The 23978-nt window shown below is 40.1% G+C and overlaps 2 protein-coding genes and 1 non-coding gene across 4 annotated transcripts in view; all 3 read left to right on the forward strand.

Moving 5' to 3' along the window:
* pde8a (phosphodiesterase 8A) overlaps nucleotides 1-13982 on the forward strand; it is a 46497-nt gene extending 32515 nt beyond the window's left edge. The window contains exons 8-22 of the mRNA XM_034221213.1: nucleotides 340-480; nucleotides 1146-1234; nucleotides 1362-1413; nucleotides 1505-1547; nucleotides 2919-2996; nucleotides 3185-3255; nucleotides 4564-4728; nucleotides 7768-7816; nucleotides 7930-8065; nucleotides 8170-8368; nucleotides 9517-9734; nucleotides 10890-11022; nucleotides 11950-12114; nucleotides 12205-12334; nucleotides 13007-13982. Of these exons, the coding sequence (XP_034077104.1) occupies nucleotides 340-480; nucleotides 1146-1234; nucleotides 1362-1413; nucleotides 1505-1547; nucleotides 2919-2996; nucleotides 3185-3255; nucleotides 4564-4728; nucleotides 7768-7816; nucleotides 7930-8065; nucleotides 8170-8368; nucleotides 9517-9734; nucleotides 10890-11022; nucleotides 11950-12114; nucleotides 12205-12334; nucleotides 13007-13113 (1776 nt within the window). The 3' untranslated portion in view covers nucleotides 13114-13982. The remainder of the gene's footprint in view (nucleotides 1-339; nucleotides 481-1145; nucleotides 1235-1361; nucleotides 1414-1504; nucleotides 1548-2918; nucleotides 2997-3184; nucleotides 3256-4563; nucleotides 4729-7767; nucleotides 7817-7929; nucleotides 8066-8169; nucleotides 8369-9516; nucleotides 9735-10889; nucleotides 11023-11949; nucleotides 12115-12204; nucleotides 12335-13006) is intronic.
* Nucleotides 13983-16700: 2718 nt separating this feature from the next.
* On the forward strand, nucleotides 16701-23978 carry LOC117549329 (KH homology domain-containing protein 4-like). Of its 2 annotated transcripts, XM_034221142.1 has the most exons (14): nucleotides 16701-16906; nucleotides 17738-17990; nucleotides 18087-18206; nucleotides 18344-18417; nucleotides 18529-18581; nucleotides 18719-18918; nucleotides 19282-19490; nucleotides 19676-19736; nucleotides 20008-20065; nucleotides 20271-20506; nucleotides 20702-20806; nucleotides 22065-22150; nucleotides 22236-22348; nucleotides 22740-23978. In XM_034221142.1, exons 1-14 carry the CDS (start codon nucleotides 16710-16712, stop codon nucleotides 22865-22867), a joined length of 1893 nt encoding a protein of 630 aa, XP_034077033.1. In that variant the 5' UTR covers nucleotides 16701-16709; the 3' UTR covers nucleotides 22868-23978. The 2 variants fall into 2 exon arrangements, with proteins under 2 accessions (XP_034077033.1, XP_034077032.1); XM_034221141.1 differs by having other exon boundaries at nucleotides 22236-23978.
* Nucleotides 19056-19187, forward strand: LOC117549448. The gene has a single exon (XR_004569481.1). It is a non-coding gene; the product is annotated as a small nucleolar RNA SNORA47 (small nucleolar RNA).

A 23978-nucleotide genomic window follows, 5' to 3' on the forward strand; every position in this document is an offset into this window, starting at 1 on the left:
TCCTTCCCCTTCTTCTCTTTCTCTCTCTCCTTCTCTGCTGCTTCAGAGCCTGTTCGTGTGATCCCGGAGCTCAGTTCGATAGATGCAGTTTCTGTCCTTCTGAATGGCTCCTTTTGTTGCCATCAACGCACTTTATCCTGTTATCACGTTATGTTTTCACAAAACATACTATATATGTTTTTGAGCTTTGTGAACTAATCAAAGAATGTGTTGCCTTCTCTGAATTGTTATGATTGGCAAGGTTCATATGTCGTCAAGTGGACTGAGTGTAAAGTCATTGATGTAATAAACTGTCATCTCCGATCTGGCTTCAACGCTCTTGTTTCCTCTCCTTTGCAGTACGTGAACCCGGCCTATGAGTCGATTATGGGCTACCAACGAGGCGAACTAATAGGGAAGGAAATAATAGAAGTGCCTAAAAGTGAGAAGAATAAGCCTGATCTCCTTGAAACAATAAATTCCTGCATACGGAAAGGAAAGGTAATATGCATTCATTAAATCATCTATTTTCTAAATTTCAGTTGAAATGAATCAGATAGCGTATCTCAGGGTAAAAATAATCACATCTATTTGATAGCTGATACTCTTACAAACACAGTTTTCACATGAAGACTATCGTCTCACAATCAGATCACAGATCACACTGCAGATATTTGCTCCTGCCTTTGTGTCTGTGCATGCATGCGTGCACGTGCATCCATGTGTGCTGTGAGTCCGCACCACTGGCCATCCAGCAGCTCTGTTTCATGTGCATAAGAACAGCGGTTGATGGCTGTGCTGTAATCTTACTACACAGAGAGCGAAGGTCAGTCTCAGACAGGCTAACAGCAGGAAGAGTCTTTTCAAGCTGCCACAGCCGTCTGTAGGTGGGGGGACATGAAACGAGCGCACTGGACTCCAGGAATGCCCACCCGCCCAATCCATTAAAGCAACTTGCTGCTCTGTGAAATACTCTGAGCTATCCCGCTTTACCACCTTACATGCACCACAACCACTGCTACACCCAGTCGTCAACCATCTTTTGGACATTTTCAAACTACTGAATAAAAAAACTGTAGCCGTCATTGTTATAATGGATCATTACTCTGCTGTACATTTTCTGTGTCTATGTTTCATCTCTCTCTTTTGGTTTTACCTCGTTCCAGGAGTGGCAGGGGATTTATTATGCCAAAAAGAAGAACGGAGACAGCATTCAGCAAAATGTGAAGATCACACCTGTAATTGGACAGGGAGGGTGAGTGTCCGTATGTCATGGCTCTTTCAGTCTCGCTAAATATAAATCACCTTTTCTGTAACTGAATAATTACACTGGACAAATATGACTGTCTCCTGGTGTACTAATTAACTTTTGTCATTAACAGAAAAATCAGACACTATGTGTCTATCAACTGGCCTTTACATGATAATAATAAGGTGAGTTTCCAGTTTTGATGATAAATAATGAATGAGATTATTTATTTTCTTGCCTACATGTAACAATTTGCTTTTTATTCTGTCCATGTAGAGCGATAAATCCACTGAACGTGTGCAGGCAGAGTCTCAGACAGGTAAGATCCATACTCCACACTGTATTAGAGTAACATTACAGGCGATTTATGTTGCTTAAATATTTCAGATTTAGTAGTTCAGGTTTTCTCTGCTGTATAGTTATCTGCATTAGTGATGGAAGATCTTTCCATGATGATGTCTCTTGTGATCGGTCACAAGGTTTGAGGATGTGAGGGCCAACAGTGTGTTTGTCATTAGGAATCACAACATTAGTTCCAGTTCTACAGATGTTACACTCGTTTTTACTGTTTTCAAACACCAAATATCTGTTAAATCTTAGCAACAATACATCGAGGACACATCTGGGAACCTGAGCTTTTAAATAAAAAACGTTGAACATTTGTCAGAAAATGGAATGCACCATGCCAGAAAATCATTATTCTCTTTAATCATAACACATGTCAAACGGCAGTCTTGCTTTATGTAGATGAGAAACACCTTAAAATAAATTAAATCTTTGTTATGTTGATCTTGAAAAGGTTATGCAGCTTTTTATTCCCTTTAATCTGGGCTATTGTTCCTTGCCGTATTGTGGTATTAACCATGAAACCTACTCACAGCTGCAACTGATGACAAAATGCAGCAGCTCTTCTCCCGACAGGCCAACAGCACAGGGATCAGATCTCTCCTGTGTTGGCATCCATTCAGCAGCTCACTGAAAAGAAGTGATTTTTAAATTATGATTTGTTTGTGAAGCTGTGCATGTTCTTACAGCACAGTCTATGTCACATTAACACCCCTATGAACCCTAGGCCTTCTGATAAAGTATCTAACGTTTGTCACATTAATGTTGTTATTCTTTCCCTTTATTTAATCTAAAGTGAATTGTGAATTTGAAGTACAAAATATGTCCACTGCATAACTGTCGGCTTTCGTAGACAAAGAAAGCTGTGTGAGAAACCTTTTCTAAATATTGCCCAGTTGTTTTTTGAAAATGACTGAGCCCTTTTAAAGAATTTAACTTCCTGCTTTTTTTTTTCATTGACGCAAGTCAATGAGAACTAATGTCAAGCCTATTAGATCCTATTAAATAAGTACATCTTTAAGTGTGCTATATGGTCAGACAGTTTTGAGTTTTTTCTGATATCTGATAATATAAATGACATAAAATATTTACTTCTTTCTTTATATGGATTTTACTTTGTTCCACACTTTGTGCAATATTTGACATAACATTTATTAATTGAATTTAACTTTATTACATTTTATACCCACATTGTGGATGATAAAAGACAGGCTGCTGTAGTCAGGCTGGACTGATTCAGAGTTTGTCTCCTCTCCTTAAAGGATATTGGGCCAAAGTCAGCCTTTTCACAGAACTGGAAATGTTTGTGTGTGCATGTTAATGTAACGTTTTTTCTTCTCCCCAGACATCCAATCTAGTAAGCACAAAGACCGGAGGAAAGGCTCTTTGGACGTCAGATCCACAACTTCTCGGGGGAGCGATGGTGAGAGTGAAGGGAGATATATGATGAAAACTCTGGTCGTTACTTGCCAGCTTATGGGACCTTCCTTGTTGTTTGTTTGCTTCAAGTGTTGATTGAGCCTACACACAAACACAATCATTAGATGGAAAACTGCCACCTAATTTGTTGGTGAATTATAATTTGGGGATGTTTTTTTTTCATTCTGTCAGGGAGCTCGCAGCGAAGGCACTCCTCAATGGCCCGAATCCACTCCATGACTATAGAGGCTCCCATCACCAAGGTGGGTTCATTCCCCCCCCCATCATCCCTCCCAGCCTGTGTCTCATGATTATCACTTTGTACTGATGTTTTTTATCTCATGACTGAACTCTTGGGTTATTAATCTGCCAAAACCGCCATGAGCACTTCTTGTACAACTACTAGCATCGAGGCTAGAGGCCACGCATACCACGTCAAGAGGCGATGGGCGGATAAAATGACACATTTCATACACGAGGCATTCATGCATGTCAAACCAGAATGACCTGCTGTTGCTGTGAAGTCTGCAGCCTGGATAGTCAAAAACAGAAAGTCCTCAGGGATGGTCATATGACACACTGCAGCTCCAGTGCTCTGTCATTTGACTGTGTAGTCAGTCCCTGAAGGCGCTATCCTCTACAGAATAAAGCACTGATAGTGAAGTGTGTGTGTGTGTGTGTGTGTGTGTGTGTGTGTGTGTGTGTGTGTGTGTGTGTGTGTGTGTGTGTGTGTGTGTGTGTGTGTGTGTGTGTGTGTGTGTGTGTGTGTGTGTGTGTGTGTGTGTGTGTGTGTGTGTGTGTGTGTGTGTGTGTGTGTGTGTGTGTGTGTGTGTGTGTGTGTGTGTGTGTGTGTGTGTGTGTGTGTGTGTGTGTGTGTGTGTGTGTGTGTGTGTGTGTGTGTGTGTGTGTGTGTGTGTGTGTGTGTGTGTGTGTGTGTGTGTGTGTGTGTGTGTGTGTGTGTGTGTGTGTGTGTGTGTGTGTGTGTGTGTGTGTGTGTGTGTGTGTGTGATTTGAGCGTGTGTGTGATTTGTTTTCTAGGATAAAGCAAATGTTTAAATACGTTTTTGGAAGTTTTCTACCTGTTGTGTTAAAACAACTGTTTTTCCCCTGTTTTCAAGATGTTATGTTAGTCTACGCTAACTGTATCCCTTCTGTAGCTGCATAGTTAACAGCAGATACGAGTAGTATTGATCTTCTCATCCAATCCTTAGCAAGAAAGTGAATTAGCAGAATGAAGAGAGTGACCACATAACACCATTATTAACCAATGTAGGTTTCAGGATTGATTGTTTACATCTTACTGGTTAATGTAAGGGTTTCCTACAGGGAACAGAGACATTTTCAGTCATTGAAGATTTTGTAATGACCAAAATAACAGGAAATTCTATCTGTTTGAATTGTACGATAATTGTTTCTGAATTCTTGATTTTTTTTTTACATTATCAGAACTTCATTTGCTTATTTTATCCTAGTCCTACGCATGTCTTTTTATAAATAGTACACAATATCAGTTTGTTGTTGCTTTTTGCATAAAGGGAGTTACAAATAAAAATACTTGTTTCGTCTTCCAGGTAATCAACATCATCAATGCAGCGCAGGAGAGCAGTCCAATGCCCGTGGCAGAGGCCTTGGATCGGGTACTGGAGATCCTGAGGACGACTGAGCTCTACTCCCCACAGTTTGGCACCAATGATGAGGACCCCCATATGAATGACCTCGTGGGGGGGCTGATGACGGTAAGCAGCAGATCCTGTGGAGAACAAGGGTCCTTCAAGAGGTCTGAAACACCCAAACAGCTTCCTTCCGCTAAGAATGAATCGACTCCCATATGATAACGCACGTCAGAGGCAGAATTCCTCAGTGATAACACGCAAGGTCCAATCCCCATGAAAGCCAATGATAGGGCGTTCAATTAAAGAAACAGAGTCAGGAGTGGTTATGTGTGAGGATCTCTTTCCATATTTTGGGGAGGGAGAGAGATTAACAGACAGCAATGGTGAAGTACAGAAGTAGAAAGAGTGCCAAGTTGGCAGTCTTGGCAACAACCCCAGAGGAAGTGTTAGATTGTCCTTTGTGCTCCTGTAGGCTGGAGAGGAAAGCCCAACCCGCCCACCACCACCACCCCCCCCTCTCTCTCTGCACACAGTCACACTCACATGAACCTCTTCCTCTCGACGCCGCAGGCCTAGCAACATCCTGTTCTTTGGATCAGATGAATAAGCATGGCTTTATACATGTACACTCTGGACTCACAGAGGCAGAGAGCTATTACACACAGTCCTTCCCCAGAAACAGTTGTTCAGTATAAGTGATAAGGACTGATGAAACCAAAAAACAGTGAGGCATGAGTTCAGGTTTAGATCGTTATTTATGTACGATCATGTTGGTTTATGATGTGCCTGGCTGCATGTGTAGTTAGATTAATTTGTTATGGTGCGCTGGCTCTGACCTCAGAAGACGCAGCGAACATTAAGAGAAGAGCTGTCATCTTTCTGGGCAGAAAAGTCTTTAAATAACCAGTGTGTACAGAAGCACCGTCACCATGAGACAATGCTCGGGTCAAAGATGAGCCATTCTCCTCTTCCTTTTTCACTTGTGAAGTAAACATTTAACTCTGCAACACATACCCATGTACTCACACACGCCCAATGTATACTGTAAATATATTACATTACTGCTTTCACAAAGCTGACAAGTGTCAACAATAACATTGGAGAGACATTGAGGCTTTAATGTTCCTAATGTCTTATTTTAATGTTTTTTAAGCGTTTTAACATTTGATAACCTAAAGGCATAGTTTTATTACCACATAACACAGATTTAGTTCAGCTTCTTGTCAGTTATTCTTTGAGAGACACATTTAAACAATATATTTTTTTTTTATAAACTATAATGGATGCAGAACTACTGCAGTGGTTATTGTTGACATTAAACAAGACTAAGGGTATACTCCAATACCCACACTTCTGTACTCTTAAGTATGCCAGAGTCAACTTGCAAGCCAGCAGGTTTTACTAACCCACAATCCTAAGTGCAGTATATACTGTATATGAGCAAGAGGGTCAAAGTTCACGTTTCAATGAAAATGACAAAGCAGAATTTAGCAATTTTATGCAAATTTCAAGCAAGGGCATCTTACAAAGTATGTGACTTGCTGAGGTTTAGCAGGTATATTGTTTGAAATGTTCAGCATCTTAGTTTAGCATGCTTAGCATTCAGCTAACATGAGCCATTGAGCACTGAACACAAAGTACGGCTGATGGCAATGTTGTTTCAGTTCACACAGCGAGAACTTTAATGTTTGTACCAGATGTCAATCAAAACCACAAATGTCAAGCTCATGGGGGCGCTAAAGGACAAATCAGGTGGTAGTTAATATTCATCCTCTGGGGACCATGAATGTTTATTTAATTGACCGACTGATATTGTTTGAAGTAGAGCCACTTGTTTGATCTTTATTTACAGTTTCTTATTACCCTGTTTTTTTCCAAAGCTGTTAGAAATCACAGTCCTAACAGAGCCGGATCATTTCACCACGAACCTCTGAGAAGCATGTGTTTGATTATTAAAGTGATGATGTGTTGCACCCCTGATGAGCACCATTTGCTGTCACAGCATGCTGCAGTGCCCAGAGGAAGACAAATGTCATAATGGAATATTTTCCGGCAGATTATCTGACATGTACATAAATTAACACGATGTCATTTCTGACACAACTATTACATTTCACCAATATGGAAATTATTTCGTAAACCGCACATTGGCTTTATTATTAGGCTCTGCTTGGCTGCCTCATCCTTCGCTCACTCTGCGTGCTAGTGGGGGAACTATATGAGGTGTCAACATATGACGGCCTCCAAAACATTGTGTCATGGCACAGATGAAAGATCACTCATAAAAGTGTTAATATGGAAAATCTGTGTCTTTGTTTCCTATTATGTATCATACTGTTGTAATTCGTTACGCTCTCGCCTAAGACAAAGTGCATTTCCTCCTGCAACTTGGTCAAAATACACAAGACAAACAGTCAAGTTTAAAAACGATAAACACACATGTTAATTGTTGTCACTGCTGTGACTATAATTAAAACATGAATGATTCTAGTCATGGATGTAAGACGAACAATATCTTTAGTTAAATGTAAACCTTTATCTATCCACATATTTATTTGTTTTTTTACGTATCCTTCTTTCTGTGTCTTTGTATGCACCACATATACCAAAGCAAATTCCTCGTATGTGTAAACCAACTAATAAAACTGATTCTGGTACTGATTCTGATATTGATGGAGCTCCGAGGTGTGAAAGTGAAGTGATGTAATTTCGTATCTATTGTTAGATACAAATTATTGTGGCTTAATCTGGGCATCAAACTACTTTTCAATGTTGGTCAATGAACAGAGGTGGAAGGAGAACTCGGTACTTGAGTACAATAATACAATTATTAGCTGCAATATACTTAAGTATCAAAAATAAAAGTGACTGAATTTTCTTTACTTTGAAGTCCGAGCTGATCATTGTCAGTGTTGGTATTCTGAGCAGCTTCATTTAGCACAGAATACATTCATATCAGTTCTGATGTCAGATTAAATGTCTCAAAGCACCCAAACACTTTAACTGTCCATATATTTTATTCTGAAGGCAGTTTTGACAGCTTTGACACTGGTGCTCCTAACACTGAGCTGAACTCTTCATGTGTCTGTTCAGAAAGCATGAATGATGCTGTCAGTTTGTGCTCCCTCACTCCCTGACACTTTCTTTCTTCTCTGTTCACAGGATGGTCTACGCAGATTGTCAGGAAATGAATACATCTTGGCCTCGAAACGTAAGTGTACTTACATTAAGGATATGCACTGCTATGCTACATTTTAGAGTCACATTGATTTTCTACAAATGTATTCATCTTAATGTATTCTCTTGCGTCTTCCTTGCTCACAGAGCCGCACCATATGCCCAGTCACCTGACAACCCCTCTGACTTTAAATGACATCCCCCCTCGTATCGCCCAGACCATGGAGAACGAGGAATCTTGGGACTTCGACATTGTGAACTTGGAAGCTGCAACCATGAAACGGTGAGGCAATAACACAGTTAGGGTCTACCAAAGGAACAGTGCCTTATGTTTGACAGCTTGGGATGAGAGTTTATATTGAACTAATATGCTGAATCCTCCCGCAGGCCTTTGACTTACTTGGGCATGAAGATCTTCTCCAGATTTGGGGTCTGCGAGTACCTTAACTGCCCTGAGGCCACTTTGCGCTCCTGGCTTCAAGTAATTGAAGCTAACTACCACTCCAGTAACTCCTACCACAACTCTTCTCATGCAGCTGATGTCCTGCACGCAACAGCGTATTTCCTCTCCAAGGAGAGGGTCAAGGTAATTTGAAACAAAAAATAAATCTATATTATTTTAAAACAATATATGCCAAATTTGTTAAATATAACATGTAATCTGAATGTTGCTGCTGGTCAAAAGCTTAGCCTATAGACATATAAATATATAAGATGTATATATGATTCATCTTCAAGAAAAAATAGGTGACATAACTGGTTTTGAAAGAGAAGATGTGTATATAAAATGATGTTGCTGAAAGTCAGCAACTTGATTTAAGTATTAGCATGAGTGAAATGTCAGCATACTTTTGTTTACAAATGTCCAACACGGCTCTGGTTGTGAGCCTAAACTCCTACAGTATGTAAATGTGGGGATTTTCTACTACAGTCCCGTCTGAGACTGTTATCCAAGAGAGTCGTGGTCCGGCCCAAGTGTGTCAGTGGCTCAGTAACTGCTGGAGGCCGGGCTCTGGCTAAAGCTGATTACCAATCTGTCTATTTCTGATGTCAGTGGAGGGATCTTTCATTGGCTTAGCTAAGTTACATCACCAACGGTTAACAAATACCTGGAAATCAGGTTAGCAGGTTAGCAGGTCTGTTGTGTTGAAAATGATTTTAGAAATTAATGATTTTGAAAGTCTTTATAGTGTTTTTTTTTCTTTCCTTATAGTTCTTTCAATCAGTGTTTATTTATTTTCACAATGTTACATCACATAGAACAGATATATATTTCTATGTTTTCATATATGTTTTTACAATTTCTGTCAAGACAACTTCAGAAGTAGGTTCAAAAATAGTTTTTTAAAATCTACAACATTGATCACACATTCAACTAACTGAAAGATTAATATGTTATGTATCATGGAAATCTTAAGATCCATATTCAATGCACCTACCAAAAAAAAGAAAAAAGGAGCTTTTAATTGCATTATCCTAATAATGATTATCATGAATAATGAATAAACACAACCGGTCCCCACTATGCAAAGCTACTTCTGGGTTCAACCTGCAGGTTATACTTGAAACAAGTCACAGCTGTATTAATATCGGGATGTGACATGTCTAGTTAATGTCTTTGAAGGTTATGGCTAGCTTTTGGCCTAGTTTATCACTCAAAACAATGCACCAAAGTATCATCATACCAGAATTTTCCTTTAAATGCCTAACAACTTGTTCAATCTGCCCTAACAGCAAAGTTTGGATCCCATTGACGAGGTGGCCGCCCTCATTGCTGCGACTGTTCACGACGTGGACCACCCAGGCCGCACCAACAGCTTCCTGTGTAATGCAGGAAGTGAACTGGCCATCCTCTACAACGACACCGCTGTGCTAGAGAGCCACCATGCAGCACTGGCCTTCCAGATCACTACGAGAGATGATAAGTGCAACATCTTCAAAAACATTGAAAGGTAGGAGAGTCATTACACAAGAAAATACTGTAAGTCACCCACAAAAATAAAAAAATGTCATCATCCAGTTCATGCCTCTGATGTTCTTGATCATCAGACACAAAACATTAGCATTATGAAACTAGGCATTCCCCTTATTGTGTCGACGGGCTGCAGGTCTAAATAAAGTTTGACCTCAGTGTTACCGAAATTGCTTAACTAAATGTTTTTGTGACATAAGGTTGAAAAGACAACCTCTGTATTAAGATGAATTATTTATTTATTTTATTCTAAACTATATGCAAATGTGTTGACTTTTATGAATATGTGCAATAATGTGGTGGCACTAGGAACCCAGTAGTTTTTGCAAACCCTACTTTATTAGATAAACAGACATTTTGTAATATACAGAATATTCTAATAAATATATATAATATTTGTAAGCATCAACACAGTCTACATAATTATATTATATACTACTGGATAACATGTTATGTATTGAGGTCCCTATATAAAATTGTTTGTGATACAGACATGACCTGAAGTATCATGAGTGGATAAACTAAGTCTGCATTTGTGCGGATAAAAGCAATACTTTGTGTGTGTGTGTGTGTGTGTGTGTGTGTGTGTGTGTGTGTGTGTGTGTGTGTGTGTGTGTGTGTGTGTGTGTGTGTGTGTGTGTGTGTGTGTGTGTGTGTGTGTGTGTGTGTGTGTGTGTGTGTGTGTGTGTGTGTGTGTGTGTGTGTGTGTGTGTGTGTGTGTGTGTGTGTGTGTGTGTGTGTGTGTGTGTGTGTGTGTGTGTGTGTGTGTGTGTGTGTGTGTGTGTGTGTGTGTGTGTGTGTGTGTGTGTGTGTGTGTGTGTGTGTGTGTGTGTGTGTGTGTGTGTGTGTGTGTGTGTGTGTGTGTTTGACAGTGGCAGGGTAGTAATGTGATTTGAGTCCCAAAGCAGAAAAGCTCACATGTGCTGGTCCCCTCAGAGGGGGAAGGTGAACAAAGCATCCATTCATCGCCACTGTCACTGCAGTCAGAAGGGGAAAACTGTTCACACGGGTTTCCATGCTGTTTACCACACTGTCATCTCACTCTCTCTGTGTTTTCTTCTACCACCTCCCTGCCTTCCCTCCTTCATCTGTCCATCCCTCTCTCCTTTCTGTCTCTGTCTTTCTTCCTCTCTAGGAATGAATATCGAACGCTACGACAGGCCATCATTGATATGGTGCTCGCAACTGAGATGACCAAACACTTTGAACATGTCAACAAATTTGTCAACAGCATCAACAAGCCACTGGCTGCTCTGGAGGAGAATGGGGTGAGATTAGAAATGATAAAACACAGCAAAAAAGGGTTTTATAGTTACTAACTGTGAAGAAATAGTAGTTCAAATACAAATTCCTTTTTCCTCAATAGTTCAGAACAGGAAGGACACACTAGATAAACACAACTATTGTAATCTCATTCTGTCGAACACTGTCACAGAAACATAATTGGTTCAACAGTATGCAAGCAACAAATGTTTTAAGAGCTTGAGAGATGACGATAGTGGTTCAGGGGACTTGTGGCCTGTTGTTGCCCGGGCACAGATATCTTTGTGGGGAGAGAATTTTACAACTTGGTTCCATCTTTCTCGTCTGTGTGTGGAATGCTCAACACAGACATTTAAAAGTTGCCCCTTAAAGGCAGGAATGATCCGGATAAATTATTTAATGCTGAGAAAATGCTGTGTAAAACCACTTCAAGAACATCAAACTATTTGATAGGATTTGTAATGGACTGTAGGTTAGTTGCAAATCCAAATGGAGATCTTTGGCCTTTTTGTCACATATACTTTCATTCAGCCTCGAGCCTTGAGTAAAACAGAGACCTCACACATCTCGGCTAAGCAAAATAGACCTTCTGTACTTCTACTAAACAAAATTGTCGGTTCATCCATTCTTGAAAGATACAGTAAGCTGAAAATCATGTGACTGCCCGACTTACGCTGTACTCTTTTACATGCAAGTGTTGCTGAAGTTCATAAGAAACAAACGCTGCTTCTTTAAAAAAATCCTCTCCCATGAATCAAAAAGCCTGCTGTCAGTGCCATATTTTATTTTCCCAGAATTAGTTTGTGTACAAACACATTCAGTTATTTTTAAAGTTGTCAAGCTGCTCTTGGTGCTATAGCTGTCTATTGCTAATAATAATAAGAACTTCAGTTGTCCTTGTGCTAATGGTCTGCTTCTGGCTTTCCTTTTAGGGAAGCAGCGATGAGGACTCCGCCAAAAGCATTCTGACGACCCCCGAGAATCGCATCCTCGTCAAGCGGATGCTCATTAAGTGTGCCGACATCTCCAATCCATGCAGGCCTCAGGAGCTCTGTATAGAATGGGCCGGACGCATCTCAGAGGAGTATTTTGCACAGGTAATTAGACAAAAGATCCAACTTTGATGGTGTTGTGAGATGGATTTTTTTATTTTATGATAATCATTTGTGCTATTGTCTCTGGTGCAGACGGACGAGGAGAAGAGACAAGGTCTACCAGTGGTTATGCCTGTGTTTGACAGAAACACTTGTAGCATCCCAAAGTCTCAGATTTCCTTTATAGACTACTTCATTACGGACATGTTTGATGCATGGGATGGTAAGGATGCACTGCACGTTAACACTAAAAACACATAGACTGCTTTACATCTTCATTGTTATGTAATAAATCTATTTTTCTATCTGGATTTCTTATTGAGATCCAGTTTTAGGAGGATGTACAATACATGCATAGTAAACCAAATTCAAGCTCACAAATAGCACAGACAGTGGACAGTTCATTCCCTATGAAGGAAGACAAATTGTAAGTGGCATGTAAAATATTGTAATATCTTCTAAAGAAATTAGGTAATCCCCTACTGAGTATTTTAGTTTAATACAGCTGTCAAATTAGCAAATAAAGTATCATGGTCTTTTAAAAAGTACTTTGATACCTACATTTGTACTAAATCTAAACACTGTGTTTTCCTACAACATTAGACCAGGGTCAGTGGAGAAACCTACTTCATCAAGTAGATCAAGAAACCTTTGTCAATGTCATTATTAAATAAATAAAAAAGTAATTTTATTGAAAAAGTGATTATTGAAAAAAGAGAGTACCAAATTAATCTTTATTGGTAGATATCCTGAATTAAGATATAAGAGAGTAAAAGTTAAGTTTGTGCATTCATACACAGTCATCCAAATGTATGAATAGGAAGGTGGTATTGACTTAAAAAAAAAAACTACCAAAGTTGACTCTTGTGTTCACCTTCTATCATTGTGTTTCCAGCTTTTGCAGACCTTCCCAACCTTATGCAGCACTTGGACAACAACTTCAAGTACTGGAAAGGCCTTGATGAGAGGAAGCTGCACAGCCTGCGACCGCCTCCAGAGTAGGCGCTGCAGTGTTGGGTCCTGGGACTCTGCGGTCCGGGGCAGCCCTCCTCTCTCCTGCCAGGGCGTCTCTCTCTCTGCCAGCCCAGCCAGCCACTGGGCCTCCTTGCCTTCACTCTTCTGCTTCTGTAGCATGCTGAGCGTCCACAAGTCCGTCCATACAGAAACCACAGAAGGACTTCCTGGCAGGCAGTTGCAGCTGGCTTGTCAGATGAGAACTGTGACAAACAGACACGGACACACAACATCCTTATGAACTCCTCGTGCCTCTCAGGCATCCACAGTGTAGCTTGCCAAGTGACACGACTGAGAGATGGTCCTAACAGGCCTCCTGGCAAAGCCTCCATCCCTTATTTACTACATGAGCACTCCTGTTTGCCTATGAAGTTGCTGTTTGAGTAAAAACTGCTTGTTAGCTGAAGGAGCAAGCAACACTGGAGGAGTGGGTGAAATGTGGCCTGGTTATGAAGGTGACCAATCCACATCAGGCCATATCATAATTACCTTTGACCTCCATCCCTGTGCTCGAAGCAAGGCAGGACTGCTCCTTCTGCCCCCAGAGGCCACACCATGAAAGAACACTCCACTGCTTTTTTTTTTGCAACACTTTTCATGTGTCCTTCAGAAACACATCCAAGTTGACACATAGCTGTCATAACAGACATGTGGGAGGGGATGCTTTCTCTTTGGGTCAGGGAGTGGATCTTTACTTTAGGCCACTGCTGAGAGACAAACACCTCAACATCATGATCATAGGTAACTAATTACACATGATTTGGTATGTTAATTTTCTTAGTTTTTCCTTATTTTATATAATAAAAACATTCATACATGAATGAGTTGATAAGTAAGAACAAATTGAATTTCGAAAAGAGAGAAAAAAGCCAAAGCTGATGAAAACAAATAATATAGCTAATTATTACTCATACAAAGCATTACCATAATAAACATGTTTATTTTCTTATCAAAAGTACAGTACCAGTTTGAATGAACACTTTTGTATTGCACTGTAAACAATATTAGAAATGTCTACGTCTCAGTGATTTGTCCAGGGGTGGGATGTTGCATGTAGTGTGTGTGTGTGTGTGTGTGTGTGTGTGTGTGTGTGTGTGTGTGTGTGTGTGTGTGTGTGTGTGTGTGTGTGTGTGTGTGTGTGTGTGTGTGTGTGTGTGTGTGTGTGTGTGTGTGTGTGTGTGTGTGTGTGTGTGTGTGTGTGTGTGTGTGTGTGTGTGTGTGTGTGTGTGTGTGTGTGTGTGTGTGTGTGTGTGTGTGTGTGTGTGTGTGTGTGTGTGTGTGTGTGTGTGTGTGTGTGTGTGTGTGTGTGTGTGTGTGTGTGTGTGTGTGTGTGTGTGTGTGTGTGTGTGTGTGTGTGTGTGTGTGTGTGTGTGTGTGTGTGTGTGTGTGTGTGTGTGTGTGTGTGTGTGTGTGTGTGTGTGGCAACAATCCCTTGCTCTTGGTTTAATGCTGTACACCGCTTGACATTTGACAACAGCAGAAATATGTGAAAACATTTTGGACTTGAACATTTTTTTCTCCCAGAATTTTTTGTATCTGGTTTATCCTACTGAAAAGACTGCCTTATTTTATACAATATTTATACAGTACATCCCACTGTGCAACTGCAACGGACATCTGGAGTTTTTATTATAACATAGTCAAAAGGTTATGTTCAAGTAAATCTCAATATTTTTATAGACAATGAATTTTACACTGGATTTGCAGCAAATGAGATCAACCATTCTAGCTATCTGAATACCTGTGAAGTGGATGGTCACACAGAGCGTGTATGCAGAGATCTAAATGGTTAGGAAGGATGTGGATCACAGAGTTGTCTATCACTGTTTTTGAAGCAGTCTCCTAGAGGCCTGCTTGCATTGATTTTTTTTGATCAAACATCATTATATTTTGGCCACTTGTCCAACATCCTTATGCACAGACCCAGGGAACAGCTTTTTGTTCAAGGCTGGTTTCAGATTAGGATACTAATATATGTAAAAGATTGTTGCTTATTAAAAAAATCCTCTTTAAACAGTATATTGATACCATAACAGCTAAGCAAATGATGGTTGATAGGAAGTTATTGACCATGGTTATGTTTGTGTCTCTCTTATGACAGAATTGTACTCTCAATCAGGGGATTTGTTTGTTCCTTCTGATTCACATGTTGGTCTGAAGGCACGGGAAAAAAATAGAAACTATTCAATGAAAAATAAAATAATGTCAATTATAAGTTTTCAGTCTTTTTCCTGCAGTGACCCAACTTCTGTCCTCCTACTTATTTTATATTTCTCTGTTTATGTTTGCGTTTTTTCATTAGCCTACAAAAGCCTTATACATATTTTGTATTTGCTCTGAGTTTGTCTAGTTATTTAACTATGTTCACTCACTTTATTTCCTGAAGGTTCCTTGTTTTACTTTAACTATCTCAACATTTTGTAAAATATGAAATAACTATAGGGCACATACAGTATGTATCAATAATTAAAGGATTTCCATTTAGTTCAATAAGGGATTCATTTTAGTGGGTATGAAAAATGAAAACAATTAAATTATGTAGGATTCTCTGAGATAGCACAATTAATACATTGGAATATTTTTATTTTCCTTTTCAACACTGTCTGTCTGTAAAAAAATATGTTTTCTACAGCAAAGCACAGAAGACTGCTTATTGTTTTAAATGGATCAAGGGTATGTTTAACTTCCGATAACTTTTCTTTTTATAAAACCCAACCTGATAACATTTGGGAAATTAATTCCTGGGAAACAAGTCAATAATTCACACTCCTCTGTGAAGAGTACAGTTTTCTGGTGGAGCTGTTTGGAACAGGAATATCCTGCTTGAATTAATTGATTGTATGGTATTCAGTTGAAATGGGAAAGAATACTACTAAGTGGAAGTGTTATGCAAACCTATCATCATGGGGGTCTCTCAATCAAGAAATGACAAAAGAAAGGTCTTGATGACATTGTAAAGTAACGCGGAATCCAAAGTGTGGGGGTTGTTGTCTGTGAAAAAAATAACTACTATTGCCAATAACTCTATTGATTGTGACTCAGGAAGAAATCAAGTTCTCAGATAAGGTCACGTATAACATCTTTATTCTAACTTTCCCTTATTAGTTACAAGTATGCAAAACCAACCAAAATAAATATGTATTTTTTTGGCATACCTTTTTTGATTAAGGATGTGTCATGAATTGTATCCAAAATAATGATTTAATAGAAGATGATTTCAGTTATTTGTATAGCTGTCATGTGACCATGTGATTCCAAATCCAAACCAGATATGGTACTTCAAGACAATTAGGACATAGGCATATTTGATTTTAGTGCTTCTTCTATGCTATATGAATATTGTTATGAATATTAAGCAGTTTCTTAATTGAAAAGTCTATTACATTTATTATGTAATAGTTTTCATGTCAGACTTTGAAAAGACTAGAGATTGTTACTGCCCTGCTGAATAAATAACAGCTTGGACCAGTTAAAGATTGTAGCTGGTTGAAGCTGGTCTGCCAGCCTGGCCCATGGACTCATTAGCCCGGCCTGACCTATTATACATCCACGGCCTGACCAGACTGAGTCCTTATTATACATCCATGACTGAGTCACGTAACATGAAAACAGCTCCACTTCCGCCTAGTCACACTTTGCGACAAGTCGTCAGAAGAAATCGACAGCCAGTCGAGACCTATGGCTCCCGTCGCCCAGCGTCAACTGTATTAAAAACTGTTTTAATTATACTACACATTTATTGGAGTGGTGCTATGTCTTCGGGGATGACGGGACGCACGCCGTAAGTTTTTGTTTGCTTTTTTAAATATATTGTGCAACTTGAGTAACACGAGATAACGCCGCACTGCCTATGTGTAGCAGTAAGCTAGCCAGCCAAGCTAGCTGCGTTGTTGAGGCCTGCTGTTAGCACACGGGCTATCACTTATGGGCGTAAAACTCAATACGAGTTGACTCTCAGTGTATGTTACAAGGTTACTCGAGCTCTACTGGCTTGAATATATTTATTTTTATTGCAAAAGTCCAAATAAACAGGATCGTAACTTGCTAACTGAGGTAGCTCAACCTTAGCATTAGTATCAGTTACAGCTAGCTAACTTTGGCTGTGGCTGGCTTATCTGAAAATAAACTGTTAAAAACACGCAACACATGTTCATCTGGCGCAAAACACACACTTTGCTTTTAGCTTAATCAACCCGATAATTGGTTTACCACCAGGCTCCTTAAAACTCCACTATTTCCTATTTACCTTCGTCTGAAACGTTGTACCGCTTCAACCGCTATCATCACATTACCAGCGCCATTTGAATCAAATTATTAGATTATTCTTGGGGAATATTTTACGTGTTACAAGACCAATTATTTACCACAACTACGGAAAAACAATGCAAAACATTTCCCTTAGCCCCTCTACGTAATGGTTACCACTAACTTGACCTGTGTTTTATCTGAGTACTCTCAATGGTGTAGCTTCACTTAAAGATCCATAAAATCTTAAAGACACTGTTCTGCTGTCCCCTTTTGTATGTCGTTTTCCTAAAAGGTTAAAACCATGTATTAAACATTATTACAAATATGGTTATTTCATTTTTTGTCCGTTGTTTTTTGTTCTCAGGTGCCTAACAAGCAGATGGGATATGACAGCCCAACCTAAACAGAGAAGCAGTGAAAATGCAACCCACTCGCTGTCTTTATCAGGAGTCGTCGGCACTGCTGGTTCAAACAGCTCAGCTTCCCCGTCACAACAAGCGGGAGAGAAGCCGGCGCCTCAGGGAGGAGTTGAGATGGCAGCAGCCATGGCTGCTAAAATAAATGCCATGTTGATGGCAAAAGGAAAGCTGTTGACTCCTCCACCATTGCTTGCAAAGGTGCTCATGATTTAGACATCTGTGGTAAATAACTGTCTTGTTTATTGCATCATTAGAAGGCTAACAGCTTCCCTTCTCAATTCTTACTTCTTTTAGACGCCTCGAAATATCCATGTGCCAAACACTACGGAAGAAATGGTGGTCACAGAGGTCGACATAAACGATGTACCAATAAATTGCAGGGAACTTCTTACTAAAGGCAAAACACAGGAAGAGGTAACTAGACAAAGTGCCCATGGTAACTTTGCAGGTGTCACACAAGATACGTTCAAAAGAAAATGGACAGGCAAAACATTAAGAAACTCTATAAATCCCTCTTAAATCTTAATCAGATATTCTATTCACTTTTCCAGATCCGACAGTTCAGTGGATCAGTCGTCTCAACGAAAGGCCATTACATGTCTGACGGGGAAAAAGGAAAAGCAGGGTCTGTATTTAGACACAGGATTTTTCTGATCCCAATTTAGACTATTTTAATACTTTACACATTGAAAAAATGATGTGTTTTCAATGACATTTCTGATTTGCTTACTTTCAGACAAAGGCCTTTGTATTTGCATGTCCAGGGGAAGAACCAAGATCAAGTCAATAGTAAGTAGCACTTAAAAAAAAAAGTGCTCTATTTGCTGATTCTGGCATACTCTTCTTCTCATGTAATTCACAAATGTTGTAAGCATTTTAATGCCTGTGGGTTATGACTGATGTCCAACACTTTACTGCAACCCCAGAGGCTGTGCTGAGGATAAAAGAGATCATCTCTGAAGACCTGTTGAGGGCCTCGGCGGCATCAGGAGGACATCAGGTGCCTATAATGCCTCCGCTCACACTCTACCCTCAGCCTCCTCGGCCGGTCATTTCCCCATCTGCACCACGGATGCCAAACACCAACTCAGTGCCAGGACATCGGCCTGCAGCTCCTCATTCAGGGGTAGGCATATTGGACATATAATACAATAATATATTTAAATGTGGCCTTTTACAAACAACAGGGAAACAAGCTCAGCTCTATTGTATTGAATATTGATTGTCTGTGTCGTGTCATAGTGTCAGTCAGAACTTTTCAAATGGAGGTTAAGAAAGTGAGGCAAATGAAGACCATGTTGCCTTCACTGATACCCACCTCCCAGATAAAGTAGCAGAGAGAACGTCCCTGGTCTAAAGGGAAAAGCCTTGGATTTCTGCGCCTGCTTACAAATCTTTCTTACAATTATTCAAGCTTTTTTTAGATGTTTATAAAAAAACAGAATATGCAGGGCACATTAATTTATCTCATATTTCCCCACATCATCAGAGTTTTGTGCACACAAAGATTTTTGTGGGTCTGGACCAGGCGTGTCCCTCGTTCAACGTGAATGAAAAGGTGGAGGGTCCGGGAGGATCGTACCTGAGTCACATCCAGGCAGAGACGGGGGCTCGGGTCTTTCTCAGGGGGAAAAGTTCTGGCTACATCGAACAAGCATCCAAACGAGAGTCTTTTGAGCCTCTTTATGTCTACATCAGGTATGTTCTCACTATTCAAGCTAAAAGAAACAAGACCATGTTTATTTTGAAGGAAACCACACATAGATTCATTTAGTTTACTAACTTAAACATTTTCACTCAATAACAGACCATGACTTGACATCTTTGCTGAGTTAAGAATTAAGAGATCAACCCACATTAAATCCATTATTTGTGTTTTACAGCCACCCAAATTCATCTGGGTTGGAGTCAGCGAAGAAACTTACGGAGAGTCTGCTGGAAACTGTAAGTTCCTGATACTGTTGACACAAACACAGGTGTGAGTTTAACTGAATGAGGGCCTAATGGGAGGTTAAAGAAGGTGAAACTATTAAAGCATATAGTTCTTACTGATACCCACCTCCTAAAGTAAAAGTGGTAGTGAGAACCACCTGATCTCTAGAGATAGATTACGAGTGCTCTGCACCTACCCACAATGCAACTGTTGAAATCAATCAATGCAGCCTTTGTTGATTGTTATCTCCCTCCTTCAATATATTTGTCTCTCTCTCTCCAGGTGAGACAGGACAATGCCCGTATGGCGTCGATGTACAGCGCCACCAGTTCAACACAACGTGAGTATTCCTTTATTCCTCGTAACTAGTTCCAACAGGGTGACCCAATGTCAGGTACTAGCTGCCTGCATCCATCTTGTTAATAATCATCGTGTGACATCTGTAGTGGCTGAATAAGTTAAAAATAGAACGTAACTGTCAAGAACACCGTTATTGGTTCGTGTTATATATGCTATTAACTCCACGTTCTATACTTTCATTTCAGCATACGCAGCACATGGATTTCAACCTAATAGCAATTACTCTAGCCAGGGGTCCTGGTATAACTACCCAGCTAATGGGTATGCTGGCGGCTATTCAGCGTACTCAGGAGCCAGTGGTTATTGGAGTAATGCAAATGGTCCCCCAAGTCATTCTAACATGTCGACAAACCCTCCATCTTCTCAGGCAATGGTTCAGTATCCTGTGTGTCCTAGGAAACCAAATCCCTATCTCGACCAGGTAATTGCTAAGGCTTCAGCAGCTGTGTATTTCTATATATGTTTGTATTATTTAACCTATAAAATGTTTGACTTTAAACCTGTACAGCCTTGAAAGGGTTGAATGCGTACTCAGGAGCCTCTATACCGTTGTGCACAGTTTTTTAAATCCTGTCACTGCAGCCGTGTGTATGTGTTGGTTTTTTCTCTACTGAAGGATGCTGACAGCAGTGGGACAGTGGAGCCTGGAGGATCTTTAGACAACCCCCCCGACTCCGGAAGTCCCAGACGTCATTTCCAGGAGGGGGCTAAGGAGGAACAGGTTAGTTGATGAGTTACACCTCTACACATCGCTGACAGATTAAATAAAATACAAAGACATAAAATGACACACTATTATGAAAAGTATCAATCACAGTTGGGTTATCCTACATGCACACAGTCTCTGTTACTATGTTTTTCAGACTAGCTAAGTAGTGAGTCACATTATTGTTTCGTAAACATCTAACCACCGTTCCTAATACTGGCTGACTAACAAAGCTGAGCAGTGTGTTTTGAATACAGACATGGGATTCAGCTGCATCAATGTGAAACTCCTGGGAATTCCCAACATCATCTATCAACCCTAAGAGCAGTGGTTCTCAACTGGTCAGGCCTCGGGACCCACTTTTTACTTGGTCAATACATCGCGACGCAACATTTTGAAGCACTCAAATCTATTCAACAAAAAATCGTGCTGTAATATACGCTTTTCAGCAAACAATATTAAAGTGAAGTACAGTGCTTATATCCCTTCACAGAACTAAAGTATGCTTTTTAATGAGATGATGGAATCAAAGCTGAACTGTACACACACATGCTGAAAACCCAACCCCACCAGGGGGGTCTGGGGGGATTCTCCCCCAGGAGATTTTTAGAAATACTAACATAAACTATGCATTCTGGTACTCTGAGAAGAAAATAAATAGATGTATTACAACCCGACATATTAATAATATTTTATGCCATTGTTTGTTTTTCACTTTGTTCTGACATCAGAAGAGCAAAGAGGAGATAGTCTGTGTGACTTACTTTAAATTGTGGGTAAGGGTAGATAGCTCCCATTGTTCTGTGACCTGTCAATCATCAAACCGGGGGTCATATTTCATTATGGGTTCATTTTTATCTGAAGTTGTACCCATGGATGTATAAAGAATAGTTCTACCGCTAAGTTATTCTCCGTGGGGACTTCCGGCAACAATCTTGATTCTGATTGGCCAGAAGACTCGAAAAAACATCAGCAAAGATATTTTATTGAGAAGATGATCACGATGTGACAGAATTTTTTTTTTTTCTCGAAACGGGGACCAGTTGAGAACCACTGCCTTAGAGCACTTCAGGCTCTCTCCAACCATTTCCCTGCCTGTCATGAGACGTATATCAAAGGTTCAAATTACCATCCGAATCAGGCCGTCGCCTTTTTATTCAGCTTCTCCTCCTTTCAAAGTACATTTTTCAAATAAGTGAGAAGGTTAAGTTTTGAAAAGGTTTTCATGTGTTGAATGATGTTTTTCCAACACTCTCTTTTTATGTTTGTTTAGCCTTCCAGCAGATCTCCAGAGGGTCCTGTGAACCAAGAGGCGGCCCTTCCTGCCCCCAGTGTTGGAAAGGAGAAAGTAGTAGAAAGGTAGGTTAATTGATTACATTTTCCTTGTTAAATTATTCTTCATGAACTTTGTGAGGTGTAGATATTGATGTCTTTCTCTCGACAGGATTCTGATGCCCCCTCCCCCACCTCTGTTTGTGGCCCCTGCCCCTGTTGCACGCAAAAGGCCGAGAGACACAGAAGACCCAGTCAGTCTGCCTGGCATCACCGCATCTATGGGTATGCATTTCTTCATCTCAAATATCCTGAGGGTGATACTTCGGACATGTCTGTTGCATGTAGCTGCACCTCCCCCCATGGAGGAGTGGAGGAGGAGTGGAGACCTGTGTGACGCTCCCCACTGGCAGAACCCACTAACGCACTTCTCCTGTATATGTCTTTTGTCTTTCCCTCGTTTTCTCTCTCAACATGTGACCCTGGACGGCCTGTTATGGATGTGTGCTCTGCTGCCGTTTCATTTGGTATCTTCCCATCCCTGGCTGTGGATCAAACGAAACCAACGCTAACATGAGGCTCCTCAATGGGTTTCCTTTTCTCTTTTATCTCGCTACCCCCCCCCCCCCCCTTCTCTCTCCTTTTCTCTGTCTCTTTTTTTATTGCGTTCTTACAGGTGTTCAAGATGAGATCGGCAAGAAGACGAAAGTGGACGACGATACGTCTGGGCTAGTCCCCTACGGAGGAGACTCCTCCGACGAAGAGGAGGAGAGGACGCGCAGCAGTAAGCCCGATCACTCATAACCCCTGCCCCCTCCCCCCCCAGTCCAGGATACTCACAGACCCAAAGTCTCCATTCGGTTTACAACACAGTTCTCAAACCCCGGAAAGGAAAAATCCGCCCTTTCATTTTCATTCACTATTTTGTCTTTTATTTAATTTAATTGTTTTACTACAAAGAGGGAATGCATTGATTGCTGATCATTTTCCAAGTAGAGTTAACCATTTTAAAACTTGCAGAATGTTTGGTTTTTTCATCTCCATCTGGCCCCACTTTATGTATCGCATCCTTTTTAAAAGGCAGGGGACCAAACTTTACACACCGACAGGTTGACAATCTTAATATCATTATTTTATAGCACAGATGATTATTAGTAAACAGGCTGTAAATGAAAAAACAAATACTGGTATGGTCTTTGAATAATCACCATCTCCTGATGTTTGGTGCTTTCGTGGACTCTTAAGGAGGAAAGGTTTTTATTGAATGGTCTTGGTGTAGGTTTTGCCATGTGTACTTTTTCTCTGTTATATCACAAGGGGTGTGAACCCGTTGGTTTCTCTATAGTATTGCACGCCTAGATAGCAGTTGTAAATATAGAAAACCATGCCAACTATTTCATTGTGCATATTTTTGTAGCCAAATGACTTATAAGCGCAGCACATCTTGTGGCTTCATGCTCATTAGAGATTGTAATGGTTTTAGAAAATATAAGTCTTTCACCTTTGTTATCGCTGTCTTGATATAAACCTTTCTGTCTTACTCTTAAGTGTCTGACTCCAAAACGTCCACATACAATTATGAAAAGATGGTCATTTTTTTGTAAAGATGTCACTATTAAACAAATGACTCCCTTTGATCAGTGTGAAAGTATTCAGGGTGGATTTCCCCTTTTTTTTTTTAAGAGGTGAATACTATTGTATAACTACATATTTTTTCATTTCTTTAAACCATCTTTTTGCTCATCAAAACAAGCCCCTTTATTTCCTATTTTTTAATTCAAACACTTGGTCTGCTGCAGTTACTGATGCTATAAATACATATTGTAAAATTCAGTGAAACTTTTTTTCTTATCTTGGAAAATGGTGTATGCCTGTTCCCATGGAATACTATAATAAAGAAACACTTATAAATAAA

Source organism: Gymnodraco acuticeps, unplaced genomic scaffold (genome assembly GCF_902827175.1).
Source record: "Gymnodraco acuticeps unplaced genomic scaffold, fGymAcu1.1, whole genome shotgun sequence".
Taxonomy (NCBI): Eukaryota; Metazoa; Chordata; class Actinopteri; order Perciformes; family Bathydraconidae; genus Gymnodraco; species Gymnodraco acuticeps.

Excerpts from the sequence above, each read along its gene's own strand:
- LOC117549329 (XM_034221141.1), top strand. The coding sequence starts at position 16,710 with ATGACTGAGTCACGTAACATGAAAACAGCTCCACTTCCGCCTAGTCAC. Across the intron at positions 18,582-18,718 it reads GAACCAAGATCAAGTCAATA|AGGCTGTGCTGAGGATAAAA; the intron begins GTAAGTAGCACT and ends CTGCAACCCCAG. Across the intron at positions 22,151-22,235 it reads AAGGAGAAAGTAGTAGAAAG|GATTCTGATGCCCCCTCCCC; the intron begins GTAGGTTAATTG and ends TTCTCTCGACAG.